The sequence below is a fragment of the Hyperoodon ampullatus genome, assembly GCF_949752795.1.
Source record: "Hyperoodon ampullatus genome assembly, chromosome: 11".
Lineage (NCBI taxonomy): Eukaryota > Metazoa > Chordata > Mammalia > Artiodactyla > Ziphiidae > Hyperoodon > Hyperoodon ampullatus.
Genome location: NC_136924.1, coordinates 85121198 through 85136164, shown reverse-complemented (window position 1 = coordinate 85136164; position 14967 = coordinate 85121198). Strand labels below are relative to the sequence as shown.

At 38.7% G+C, this 14967-nt stretch overlaps 1 protein-coding gene across 1 annotated transcript in view; it reads right to left on the bottom strand.

Annotated features, from left to right (window-relative positions):
• ST8SIA1 (ST8 alpha-N-acetyl-neuraminide alpha-2,8-sialyltransferase 1) overlaps positions 1-14967 on the bottom strand; it is a gene marked incomplete at both ends in the record, with an annotated part of 152844 nt that overhangs the window by 46356 nt on the left and 91521 nt on the right. The window contains 2 exons of the mRNA XM_079714277.1: positions 7629-7721; positions 13711-13820. Coding sequence (XP_079570403.1) covers positions 7629-7721; positions 13711-13820 — 203 coding nt within the window. The remainder of the gene's footprint in view (positions 1-7628; positions 7722-13710; positions 13821-14967) is intronic.

Here is a 14967-nt window from a genome sequence, read left to right as displayed (position 1 = left end):
CTCAGTTTGGGCCAGTGAATTTTAAACCTATTGTGAGTAATGGAAGCCTTGGAAAATCGGATTTAAAAAATACATAATACACATACATAAGATTTTAAAAATAAATTTCAGAAGGGATTCAGAGGTCCCCTGGACCCCCTTTATGGATTCCAAGACCACAGAATGTCTGTTGACTGGGAGCAACTTCAGGGTATGAGTTGTATTTTCTTCAACTTTGTACTCTCTGTCTCAGAGTAGATTTCAAAATATATTTGTTGAATGAGCACCTCTGCAACTTTGTTCTTGTGAAGCTCCCATTTTAATCTCCCTCTTCCCCCATGAATTTCCAAATCCTCAAATTCCACATATGCACTTTTCTAAAACATTTACTCAAGACTAATCTGATAGCCTAAACAACTTTTCCAAACTCTACTTGCATAATTTTCCACTTCACAAAAGACATACCTCCTGTTATCCCAAATATTATAATGATGCAGTGCCCCAGAGTGTAAAAACCACCAGGCAACCAAACAAAGAAACATTTGTAAGGTACATAGTTTCTGAAGAAGTGTCCCCTGAGAACAAGCAAAAAGATCTTTATAAGAAATAGATGGAGGCTGTGCCTTATTTTATCCAGGGAACAAACTCTTGGCAACTCCTATACCCTACTTATATGTTGAATAATTAGAACTCAGAAGTGAGATGATTATGTGGGGTTACATTTTAGCACTTAATTGAATAAAATGTAGTCTACCTTTTTCTGACAGAAAGTCAACTCAACTTAATGAACTAATTTGACAAAGCGCACTGGCTTTGCTATGAGGACGTGGAACATCCAAAAAGCTAAATCTGAGACTTTGACAATATGTATTTAAATATGCACAATGTAGAAAGCTCTGAAAGTTCATGCTTGGCAACAATTTAACTTCATGCCAAAAAAAATTAGGTAACTTTTAAAAGATCAAGGAAATAATGACGGATTTTAAAAATTCTTTTAAAGTGTATTTGAACAAAAATGTTTGCAGACCAATGGGTTAGAGCTGGTGCATGTTAATGAAGGGCAACCCTGTGAAGGGATCCTTGGTGCCATCCACCTACAAAACCCAGAAAAGGAAGGAAGAGGACAACAGCAGTGGGTGTGAGGATCCAACAGACTCTGCTGTCACATTAGAATAACTTCTCTAACCCATAAAAATGCAATCAGAAGTTGGATGAGACTGCAAAGCCCTTTCTAATCTGTGTCACGGGCACCCTAACTAATCCTTTTGTTCTAGGTGCTGTCAAAAATAGTTCACTATATACCCATTGAACAACAATCTGTTAAGAGAATAGAACTCATCTTAAGTGTTCTTATTACCACACACTCAAAAAAACAGGGGCACAAGGAAACTTTTGGAGGCGATGGTTATGTTTATTACCTTGATGATGGTGATAGTATCATCGGTGTATGCATATGTCCAGACTCATCAAATTATACACATTAAACATGTGCAGTTTTTTCTGTATATCAATTATACCTCAATAAAGCTGTTTTTAAAAACTGAAAATGTACTCTAGACAAGATATCCTAACAAAGGCTATAGCAGAGCCCCTTCTTACTGAAAAATTCTACTAACTACATCAACGAATATTACCTTCTCTAACCTTATTTTTCCTACAGGCAGAATAATGTGTACATTATAAATATATATCTATATATACACATTAATTATACATATATAATGTGTGAATCATCATTATGGGTGCCTTTCATATATACTGAATTTCCTCACGCCTGTTTTATCTTGATACCAATATCTTTTCTATGAGAATTTTGTAGTGAAAACTCATAGTGCTTATAACTCTCAGTGGAATATTTTTATAAGCATCAAGGATCTGGAGGACAGCCATGAAAATCAGTGGTACTTAGGCATTTCCACTGCACATTTTTGCCCAATGAATTTGATTTTTAGTCACGTGAAAGTGCAAGACACTGCCAGCATCTTGGGTGTGCAAAGCTTTGGGAGGAGACTACAAGATCTGAATTAAAAACTTCCTGAATCCAACACTCTCCTCCCCTGAGAAGGAACCACTTGTTGGTCCTCCAAATTGTTATGGACGTGTCTCTAAACCATCCTGTTAATTAGTTTTATTTTTATCTTTATATGGACATCCTACTGTATTTTTATGACTCCCTTCTTTTTGTCAATATCAGGTTTTTGAAGTTCACCCACTTTATTGTGGGTAGTCATATTTCGTGGTGGTAAAGCATTCCACTATGTGAACATACCTGAATTCACTGAATCATTCCACCATGAATTCACAATCAACTATTTTAATTTCTAGCTACTATAAATGTTATTATACATTTCTCTCTTATAAATACTGTTTTTCTCTAGGGTATATACCTAGGAGTGGAACTGCTAGGGCATGGAGCCTGCGTATCTTCAACCCTACTACATAACGTCAAAACACATTCCAGAGTGGTTGGAACCATATTCCCTCCAAAAAGCATATATGGTACTTTCGGGTCCACATCCTCACTAACAGTTGGAATAAGTTCTGCCAACCTGATGGATGTGTAATGATATCTCCTAGGGAATCTTATTTGCATTTTTTCTGATTACTAATGCGGTAGAGCATCTATTCATTAATTTATTGGCTATTTGGAGTAGTTCTGTGAAGTCTGGTTCAACTCTTTGACTTATTTTCCTACCGGTTTTCTGTTTTTCATATTCAATTAATTTATTTCTAAATTACACGTAAAAGAGTTATTTGTATATTCTGGATCCAAGTCCTTTGTTAGTTGTCTTCCTCTAAAATGTGGTTGTATTTGCCCTACTTCTACCACGTCTTTTTATGAATAAAAGTTCCCAATTTTAATAAATCAAACTTATCAGTCTTTTCCCTTCTATTTAGTGCTATGTGATCCTTATATAAGAAACCACAAGACCTATGTTATTTTCTACAAGCTTGCTTGTTTTGCTTTTCAAAGTTAGGTCTAAACCATCTGGAAATGATATTTGGTATAAGGTATGAGGTAGAGGTATAATTTCAAAGACACCTAACTGTCTCCACATCATTTTGGAAAATTTGTCCTTTTCTCTCTGATCTACAATATTACCTCTGTCATATATTAAGGGTCTATATATATGTGAATCTGATAACTACAGAAGGAGAAAGGAAAGGGTCAAAAATTAAATGTTTAAGAGGCAAAGTAAAGCTGTTGGTTAAGATTAAGTTCAATATAAAGAATTAGCGCAAGGTTAAGCAAGAATCATTAGAATATTATTTGACATTTAGGTTGTCCAAAATGTCCCTCAATAAAATTCCGTAATTTTTCTATAGAGGGTTTGCTTTTTTGTCTAATTGTTTGTTTGCTTTTTTGGCCGAGCCACGTGGCTTGCGGGATCTTAGTTCCCTGACCGGGGATTGAACCCAGGCCGGAACAGTGAAAGCACCGAGTCCTAACCACTGGACCACCAGGGAATTCCCATTGTCTAACTGTTAAGTGTATAAAAGTATCTGATGTTACTGGGATATATTTTTCCATATTTCACAAAATGGAACTGCTATATGCATTTTGATTTTGTATTCAAAAACCTTGCAACATTGAATATACTTTGTTAAGTGAAAAAACTTTCACTCCTTTTTCCAAAATGACTTATCACTTGTGGAAACTCAATTGTCTCCTTGTGCAACATATGGATCACCTGGAAAGATGGGGTGTGCGATGGTCACTGGTTAAGAGTATGGGTTTTGGATTGAGACAAGTCTGGGTGAAGTCCCAGACTGACGACCAGCAGCTGTGAATATGAGCAGATGAGAAAACTTATGTCACGTTTGTTTTTCTGTAAAAACACACATTAAAAGACTTCCTTATTAGGATTATTTTGAGATTAAATGAGGCAATGTATATAAAGACCACAGAACCTGGCACATAGAAACACTGACTAAATGTTGACCCAGTATTAATCATAATGACTCTTGCTTGCCTTGCATTAATTCTTTATATTGAACTTTTTTCCCTTCAAACAATTATTGATCCTTTCCTTTCTCCTTCTGTAGTTATAATTTTTCTCAAAATCACAATCTCACTTTCTCTTTCATCTTGCTCTGTCTTGTTCTAAATAAATACTCGTTTTCACGAGCTTTTTTAAAATCTTACCACCAACTCCACACATTCAGGTAGAAAAATAGACTCTTTTGTCCTTCAGTGTAATGTACTGAATGTTTCATTCCCCTCCAGGAACGGAAAAGTATTATACTATGGTTATGCAAGACATTACCATTGGGGTAAACTGGATGAAGAGTACAAAGGACCTTCCTGTACTTTTTTTTGTTTTGCAACTTCTTGTGAATCTGAAATTATCTAAAAAAATTTAAATAATCAAAGAAAAATATTTCTGTAAGTGTTCTCTTGACCTTTTGCTCATTCTCTTGAATCTGATATGAACCCTTCCCAATTTTAAAAATTGCACATTTTTATGATTTCCAGAACCCCAATCCACTTAATTGAATTAAAGAGACATCATCATCATTGCTGATTTTCTGACATCTTCCTGATCAGACCCCCAAGTCCTCTCACAAAAACCCACAAAAAACCCAAGACTGAGTGACAGTCGATAACTAAACTGTAAAAGAGAAATGTTTTGTTTTCTTCTTCTTCTTCCCAACTCCTTGCTATGCTACATTAGTTTATGTCAGCAAACAAATCACACTAAAAATTAAATATAGAGGGGCTTCCCTGGTGGCGCAGTGGTTGAGAGTCCGCCTGCCGATGCAGGGGACAGGGGTTCGTACCCCGGTCCAGGAAGATCCCACGTGCCGCGGAGCGGCTGGGCCCATGAGCCATGGCCGCTGAGCCTGCGTGTGTGGAGCCTGTGCTCCGCAACGGGAGAGGCCACAACAGTGAGAGGCCCCCGTAACGCAAAAAAAAAAAAAAAAATTAAATATAGAGCACTGATTTTTGGTCATTCATTTAAGTTATTCAATACTAACTCACAAATTTGACTGGCATTTTTGGTTTTCAGTGACATTTTTAAAACTAACTGTTTATTATGAAAGTAATATACCTATAAAGCTATATTCACTGACAGCAAAAAGGCTTACCATACAAAAATGAACAGAAAACTAAAGTACAAATTTTGGAAAATGTCAAATCATATATGTAGCATTAAGTCCAAAAAATAGGAAGAATAATCTGAATATAGAAAGAACAAAAACACAAAACTTTTAAGTCCATTTATACAGTCTTGATGAAACCTAAGAGGATATTATATCCATAAAAAATATGCTGCTATGAGAAAAATAATTTAGCTCACAAAAAATAAAAATACAATTAAGAACTGGAAATGGTAGACTACATAGCAGAATGAACACAACTAAAATAAGATTTAGTGAGCTGAAAGGGGTTATTCTTGGGACACAACACACATATACACACACAAAGCTACATGGTACAAGGAAAGAGTTAGAAATCATGGTTAATATATCTAGAAGTTCTAATATCCACTTAATAGGAGGACTAGAAAGAGAGAGCAAATATAATGAAGAAGAGGAAATAATCAGGCATATAAGAGAGAGAATGTTCACAAAGATGAAAAGCAATACTAATGATAGCTAACATTTATATAGTGCTTACAATATACCAGGCACTGTTCTAAGCACATATATAATTATAATATACATATATACACACACACACATATTTACACATATATACATCTACATATATATGTAGTTCAATTCATTGTAGGTATGAATTAAACTAAGTATTATTATCCCTGCTTTACAGATGAGGAAACTGAAGGAGGAAGTGTTAAGTAACTCAGTCAAGCTCACACAGCTGTGAGTGGGCGAGCAGGAAGCGAAAACCAAGTCATCTTGCTTTAGAGGACAGGCTCATAACCACTACACCTCCACATCTTCCAACTCAAAAGACCTCTTATTAATGTGCCAAGCAACACAACTCTGGGTGTGGCAACTCTGGGTGCCAGAAGATAATGAAACAATATCTTCAAAGTTCTGAAGACTATATGGAATATCTGAAAAAAGTGTACCTCGTGTTAGTTATAGTTATTTACAAATGGTGAGGTTTGGGGTGATTCTTTTTGTTACCATCTTCTTTGTGTTTTTCTCTCTTAATTTCTTATAATGAACATACATTTTTGTGGAAAAACATTAAGATCAGTGTTATAAAAATAAAGATAGTCACATGGATTAAATTTCTTAAGTATGAAAAATGAAACTATAAATGCACTAAAAAAATACAGGGTAATATTTTCTCATTGGAGGGGATGTGGGTAAGGAAGATTGTCTAAAGATAGTTTTTTTTTAAAAAAAAGGAAAAGACTAACAAGTTTCATTGTATAAAAAATGTTGAGTTCTGATAGGACAGAAGTTAAACAGACTAGAAGAAAATATTTGCTCCATATATAGCAAACAAAGACTTAATATCTATACAGTTCTTATAAATCAACAGGAAAATAGCTTGTAAAAAGAAAAAAAGTACAAAATGAGCAAAAAATGCAAATAGGCAATTCACAGAAGAAAAAATACTAATAGTCAATACCCACTCAGCCCTTCTTATATTAAAAAAAACACACATATTAAGTAAACAATAATGTATCATTTTTAACTCAGCAAACTGACAAAAATTTAAAAGATGAACAGCACATAATGTTTTCAGTGTTGGAAAACAGGCAGTCTGATCCATGACCGAAGAGGAAGTAAATGGTACATTTTGGAAGTGTAATTTCACAGTATCTGTCAAATTAAAAATTGGTTGTGTTTCCCAACATCTATTTTATGGGAATACTTACTTATGAACCAAAACAAGTAGTGTAGCATTGTTTATCAAGTGACACACAAGTGCTGTTCACTTGGATAAGACTTCCTTAGGTGGCAAATGCCTGAGCTTAGAATATCTGGGTATTTAACTATTAACTGCTAGTGTACATGGGAGAGCATAAAGGCGATGTCTGACTCTTCTTTTCACAGAGACTGAGTCATTCTCTACGACGAACAGTCCTTGGATAAACAGCTCACATCTTACCGCTCGGCTTCATCAACTAGAGACCGACGACCCCCAGAAGTTCCCACAGCAGCTGCCAAGATTTCTGGAATCGATACTAGAGTAAGAATTTTCCATCTGCTTTCCCAAATTTGACTGAATATCATGTGATGTACTATATTGTAACATCATATAATCACACATTCTTGTACATTCCCACAATATTGCTACTTTCATGCATGTATATGCAGTAAAGTGGTCACTTCTCTGTTTTTACTCTTTAATAAAGTTGATATGACTTCAGTTCACCAATCAGTGCCAATCAATGAGTTGGGACTGAAGCCAACAAATTGGAAAGTAGTAGTAATGAGTAAGCACAATATTATATTACTTCTTTGAGCAAAACGATGGATTCACATGTTATTTTTACGATCTCTAAAGGCAAGAAACGGAATCCCAGAGGAAGCATGAAATAGTGTTTGGATTCCCATAATTCTGTCTAGTTTATTTACAATTCCCTCCTTCATCCTTCCTGCCTGTCCAGATGGTTTTCTTCTTTGTTTCCCAAACTGAATTATGTTCACTCCTTTAAGATGTTAAATACTTCGAAAGCCTTCCTTTTAATTCCTCACAAACAGAAGTCATGAACTCTTACCTTTGCCGAATTATGCTGGGGTTAGCCGTCACTAAATGACTTTTGGATCCAACATCCTTAGTATATTCACTTGACAAAGGAGGAAGATTGCATCTAGAGAAGCAAGAACAAGCACTTCAGAATGATTTACATACTTTTAAATCAGGTCAATTGTCATGGCAAATAGGAATTTTACTAAGTCTAGCTCAATTCACAAATAACTGTTTTTATCACCTCTCCCTTTTAATAGACATTAGATGACTAACTCTTAGCATCTTCAAAATGCTGTCATAAAAACTATTTCTGTTTTAGAAGAAAGAAAATGTCAGCTAGAGAGGTAAGGGATTTACTAAAGGAAAGAGATATAACTAAAATGAATTTATTCCATTCAAAATATTTTTGAGGTGATAAGTCAGGGTATACTAGACTTGAAATTAGTGCTCAGGAGGGTGTAGTCCCCTAGAAGACATAGGACCTACAGTGCTCTCTGTGGATACCAACAAACTTCAAGAGAAAAGGAAGAATTGTATTTGCTTGTGTTTTTCATTCTTTTCCCAAATTCTAAATTATAATAGTACATTCAAGGCAAGCTCTGCCACCTAAATCGATGCATGTGCGACTTTTGGGTACATGACCAATGTATGGTTGCCTACTGGTGAAGACAAAATAATCTGTCATTTAAAGAAATGCAATGATTCTCCACCATCCCAGTCTAGGCAAGGGAAGAGTACAGGTGACAGAAATAGCTCCTCCTCCACCCCCCCCACACACACACTCACACACAACACAGCCCTGGGTGCTCTCCTCTACTGCAACATCTCATGAATGCTTACAACGGAAAATATTGCAACTGCAAATCCAAATCCCATGGCTTTCTGCCAGTGAGACCTTAACCAAGTTGTCAACTGCCTCAGTTTCCCCATTACACAAAATGAGGATAATGACTTTTCCTCTCCAATAAGGTGGTTGCAAGGATTCAAGTAAGAAATGTATAAAAAGTCCCTACCTTGATGTCTCATACACAGTAAAAGGTCAAATATATCACATATCAGAAATATCATATAAATATAACTAAATATATATCTATTACTTCTGACCATCCCAAATGAGTCCATAGCTTCCATTAGATTTTCTTTTCTTACTGAGTCCTAAGTGCCCCTCTCCACCCATGTCTCTAAGTTGACTCCACAGCAGGGCACCTCTAACTTTTTCTTACTTCAGCAAACCAAAGCATCGTGTTTTTGCCGGTAGACATCTTACAAATATTAAGGTCTAGGCCATTCCCCAGCTATTAAAATTTCCCTACAAATTTCCCCCAGGACATGGACTTGTCTGAGCACCGACTCAGCTGATCAGCACAAGCTCCTTGAGGTCGTCTCGTATTTACCCTGTATTTGACTCCTACCACATCAGAGCATCCCAGGCAGAAACTTGTCTCAGTTGATTTGGAATCTTCCTTTCACCTGCTCTTTGGTAACAAGAGTCTGGTTCTTCTGGCAGCTCCCCACAGATTAGTCAGCCAGTTGAGTGCCCACTGAGAACAAACACAACAGGCATGGTGGGGAGCCTGGGGGAAGCCAAGTCACAGAGCCTACTTAAGGCATCTCTAGTCTAGTGGTCGCACCATATCCCAAGAGGTTTCCGAAGACCACGTCGGGGAGTGAGCTTATTAACCGCCAGGCTCATCCGGCCATGGTGCTGACTGTGGTCTTGTGATTTAACTGATCTTTGCAAAGATGAAAAGGACTCACAGGATAAAACACAGCCTAGAATTTGGGCATCTGTCTCTCTTTTTTTTTGATGAATGTAATTTTTTTTTTTTTTAGTTTTTATTGGAGTCTAGTTGATTTACAATGTTGTGTTAGTTTCAGGTGTACAGCAAAGTGAATCAGTTATACACACACACACACACATATATATCCATATATATATATATATATATATATATATATATATATATATATTCTTTTTCAGATTCTTTTCCCATATAGGTTATTACAGAATATTGAGTAGAGTTCCCTGTGCTATACAGTAGGTCCTTGTTAGTTATCTATTGCAGTGTGTATATGTTAATCCCAATCTCCTAATTTATCACTTCCCCTTTGATCCTGATGGCCCTTCATAACATTTGAGAATCAACCACATTATATTAAACCTGTAAACTCTGAATATTGCCGGAAAGTGCGGTTAACCTGTTTTGTCATCGTTAAATGAAACTAGTTGGTATTCCTGAAAAAATACTTTGTTTTTCTGTGCATTCCTCATAGATTGATCCATGGCTCATATGTCTGGGTCCACTTCACACCTCCTATCACAAAGCAAAAGCTCAGAAAAACACTTCCAGATACTAACTGCCAAATCCTGCAATAGAGGGAAATGCTTAAAACAATAAAGATAATATTTTATACATTCATTTCTGGAAAATAATGACATTGTGTTCTGGTGTAAATATCTGTTCTTCTGGGTAAACTTTCTCTTCAAGTCCAAATTTCTATGATACTTCCCTGTAGCTCTTCTCTTCGAAAAAAAGCACACTATAATTCTAGCTCCGCAATTCCTAAATTGATAATTACATAGATTTACATAAAAGGCACATTTAATACAGTCAAATTATTTCCAATAAGGCATAATTGTGTATAAGTGTTTCCAACTCTGCATTATCGCTTGTTGGCTCAATGAACGGATATTAATGGCTGAAGTGTCTTAGTAACTGTACTCGTGATCCTAGAATATATGATCACAGAACTGATGAGGAATGAATGTTCTTTGAAGTGGGGAGTGGAGATGGGTGGGTGATGTGGGTCTGGAGAGGAATCTTTAAAGAGAATAAATTCTAAACTTCCTTTTTAAGTTGCATGTACACTTAAATATGCAAAACACATATAATTGAGAATAATTCAAAGGCACCAAAATTATGTTGTCCTCACTCATATTCCTGAGCCACCCAACTCCTCTCCAGGACAAAATCACTGTTATCTCTTGCACAACTTCCAGATACATTTTATTCAACCATTTTATTTTTTAAAGTATGGCTTTTGGTTACAGAGCAAATGTTTACTTTGAAAAACGGGGAGTTGACTTCTAGCATTAGAAGATGTATCTGAAAATGTCCAAGCAAAGGAAATTATGGCATTGTTATATCCTAATTCTGGAAAACATCTTGAACTGTAACTGGGTATACCACTGTGTACAGGTAAGGCTGTTTTGGGATCTCATCTTTCAATGTAACTGCCCATGTACCCTATAGTCCAGGAACATACTGTGTGCTTTCTAATCACATTTACTCACTAAATGTTTAATTCTGAACGTATGATATTACCTCAATTTCCTCAGGGTGCCCCCAAAATGTGTATTAAGCAACCGTGCATAAATAGATACATAAATGGTCAAATAAGAATACTTTATAAACAATTTATCAACATTTAATTACTCCCACATTGTAAACTATTAATAAGGCTTTTTAAACATTCAAAGGCGTTATGATAATGGCGCCATTCTTGAAACTGAATCAAAGGCACATGCACATCTAGTTTTGATGTTACCTTCTTTGAATTTTTTTCAATCCTCACCTCCCTCACCATTCCATGAACATCTATTTAATCCTGTGCTGTGCACCCTAAGCACAAGCACTCATTGATTCTGAACTTGAATATATCAATATTGATTGTATACAACATAAATGTAGTCTTGCTTATTTGTAACAAATAATATAGGTAACCCCCTAAGATGCTTAGGCCTGATCTTGTGCACATTAAGTTTAAAACATCCATCTTCCTAAATGTAGTGACAAACACACGCCCACTCAGGAATACTAAAAACATACATTTATTGTACTAATGCCTCCTTCCACATTGCACTCAGACCTCCTGAAATCACTTAACTTTCCTGAATCTGTGAGTATAATATTTCCACTCTTTCTTCCTTACATAGTTTCTGGAAAAAGCAAATCAACTTATACTCGAGAGCAATATGAAAATTTAAACTAGACTACGTGAATGTGTTACAGCGGTGTGATAGTCACATCATCACAGAATCAGAGTTTCCACAATGGAAAGGCTGCAACCACCTCCTCACATAGATTAGAAAGCTGAGCTGCAGCAAAGGTACAATGGTGCACTGCGGGTCACAGAGTGAGTTTGCAGCAAGGGCTGGTCCTCCAACCCCTCTGTTTTCTTTGCTGGCCCTTCAGCCTCCACCTAACACCAATGTATTAGCGGGGCTACCTCTGCTCTTCAGGTAACTGTCCCCACTTCTACAGCTTAAATCCCATCTCACCGCGCTCTCCCCATGGCCCACAACTCTGTGGCAGCACTTGGTGTCCTTCCTACATTAGAGCTTGGACAGGGTGGCCTGTGTCCAGAATGGAAGGGAGAGAGGGTTCTGCCCAGATGCCACTTCCCCTCAGAAGGTCCCCACTCACTCATCATCTGCTTCTGAATCACCCCAGTCACAGCACTGGCACATCTCCAGGTTTTAAGTCCATGAGGGAATTGTTCAACATACCATTCCCAACCCCACTGAAGACCCAATACAAAGTAGGTGCTCACCAAACTGACGTCGACTTGAATGAAGAGAACTACATTTTTATTGTCTCCATGTTTCTATGGTTTGTATGTATCACAAAAAATAAGAATGGCAATGGAGAGGAAAACAGAGTCTTACACTGGAAAAACTAGGGCAGGGCAACTCCATAAAGGAAAGAGAGATAGAAAAGGACCCCACTCCCACTCTGCAGCAGGCTTCACCCGTGAGATAAAGTCTTTCAAGGAGCACAACCCTTGCTCTCTGAGAGGGAACTTGACCCTCCCCTGAGTACACAGCTTCCTTGAAACACTCTCAGACAGGCTTTACTCTCCTCTACTCCACTTAGTTCAGAGCCCAGAGGTGGTTCAGTGTTCTCTCAGCTAACTTTTGCTACTTCTAGGCCATTATCTATTTACCCTTAAAAATGAACACAAAACACAACCGCCACCCCCCTTCAGCTTTCTGCTCTCTGTGTTGCTGGACACCTCAGACTTCCTGGCCCCGGAGCTTTTTGGCCCCTGGTTCATAGTCATTTCCACTTCACTGAGACTTCGGGGCCCACCTGAAAGACCCTCCCCAGAACAGCCTCCAGGTTCCTATACTTCTTCAGTAACAAATGTCCCTTTTTTCTACAACACGTCTGCTCATCCCCCAGAGAAGGTGAAGTCACACCCTCCAGTGGGCCATTCTTGGACATTAGCTCTCTTTTTCCCACCTTCTCTCATCTTTCCCACCACCGCCCCCTCCAGCTCTGAAGCACCCCATCACTTGGTCCCATTGGACCCCTTCCTTTCTCCTTCACACCTCCCAGGGCCCACTTCCCATCCTACCGAGACTTCAAAGTGTGTCACTTCACGCTCTGTCTAGCCAGGACCCTCCATGCTGTCCTTTCCCACCCTTCTCTCCTCTCCACCAGACAATCCCAAGCCTGTGTCTATCCAATCACTCGCTATCTTCCCTGCTGGTCAAAATTACCCAACGGCGCAGGTTGGTGCCATTTCAGTGTCACGGTCTCTACTCTTGGCTGGAGGTGTCCTAGCGGTTCCTTTACCCACCCCTGCAGGATCATGTCACCACTCTGCTCAGTCTCCTGACCAAGCTTCCTCTTCGCTCGAAATGTAATCTCCCTCCTTCCTTCCAGTTTTCTTCGTCCTGCCCAGATCCAACCCCTCTTCGAATCCTACCCACTACTTCCAAATGCTTTTGTGAAAAACAAAGCAGCAGAGTGTGTAGAATGAAATGAATGAATGAACATGTTTATTCATAGAGAGTTTGTCTTAAGAACAAGTCTTAAAGTTGGAGTCATCCAACTGTATCGTCTAAAATTAAATGAGTGTTTCCACTCTGGGGGTCTCCCCATGACGTCTGAAGCTCTCCCAGCTTGGCACTTTCTTGGGGCCCGTTCCCTGGCTCCCCTGGCCTATCTTCCTCAACTCACTTCTATGTGAACTTGAAGGGACGCTGAAGAGCAGCTACCGCTGATGAATCACCAGTGACTGGTTTCCAAAGGCCCCGGGGCTGGCAGGAGGGGTGGGGGAGAATAGAGGAGGCAGAGGCCGCGCTGTGGGAGCTCTCTTACCGCATGACAAAATCTGCTTCATCTATTTGACGGCCACAGTCACTCTTCTTCAGAATCCCACCATTTCCCACCACCGCGCATTTCTTCAAGGGCAGCTGGAATGGGGTTGCCTAGCAACAGAAAACAAGGCGGGTTTTCACTGCAGAGAACACACAACCACTCACAAAATCATTGTTTACAGCAGACCCGGCCAGAGAATTTGGCTGAAGACTGGGCAGAGGGAAAAGAGCATGTGGAAAGAAAGATGCCAGGACGTTTGCAAGGAACAAACGAGCCTAGTCCTTTGAAATAAACGGGGTTTTTTTTTAGCTCCCTGAAGTGTATTTCAATATAACATTTTTTGGTATCAAACTGGCCGTGCACATAGTGGGGAGTGACTGCTAAGGAAAATGGAAAAATCCCCACCAAACATTCTTAGGATTCTTTTTAAAGGCATTAAGCTGGGAACAAACTCGAATGAATTCTATTCCCCTATTTGGATGCAATTTCATTCATTCATACAATCAGTCATTCACTCAACGTTGCTGGTGTTTCCTATGCTAACTGTTGGGGATAAACGCGAAGACAGAGAAATCACAGGTCTCAGAATTCACAGTTTGGGATGTGAGGAGAGTGTGAACACAGAAACTTATGCAACAGACCCTATTGTAATGCTGAACTTGCTGTAGAAGAGGTATGTTTCACGTGCTGTGGAGAATCCAGAGAGGGGCAAGAAGGCACGTCTGTCAAGCTGATTCAGGGAATGCTTTCTTACTCGAGATGAATCTTTTAAGGATGAGTAAGATTTTGCCAGGCAGAGAGAGCAGCATAAACAGAGGCACAGAAGTATGCTGAGAGCAAACGCTGTGTTTATGAACACATGAACACTCTGGGCAGGTCTGTCTAGAACTTAGGAGGCACTAAGGGACAAGTGACTTGTGTCCATCCAGACAGCATATGACTTTCTGCAGACATTGAACTGGACTGCGAAGGAAATGTTCCGTGTACCTGAACGTTCCCTGGGGTGCTATTTATAGTACCAGGGAATATCAAAACCCAGCACTAGCCCCTGGAAGTGAAATGTGACATTCGGTCTCTTTTAGCTGGGTCAGCAAGAACCGCCAGGCACGGCATTTCCTGCTTGCTGAAACCAGGCACAGCGGTTCGTGTTCTCTGGGGGAACACCTTACATCTGCGTAACTGGGACACAAAATAACCATGCCGATATTAAGTCAGCCATCCTTGATGAATCTGAAGGGCATAATATGGATTACACCA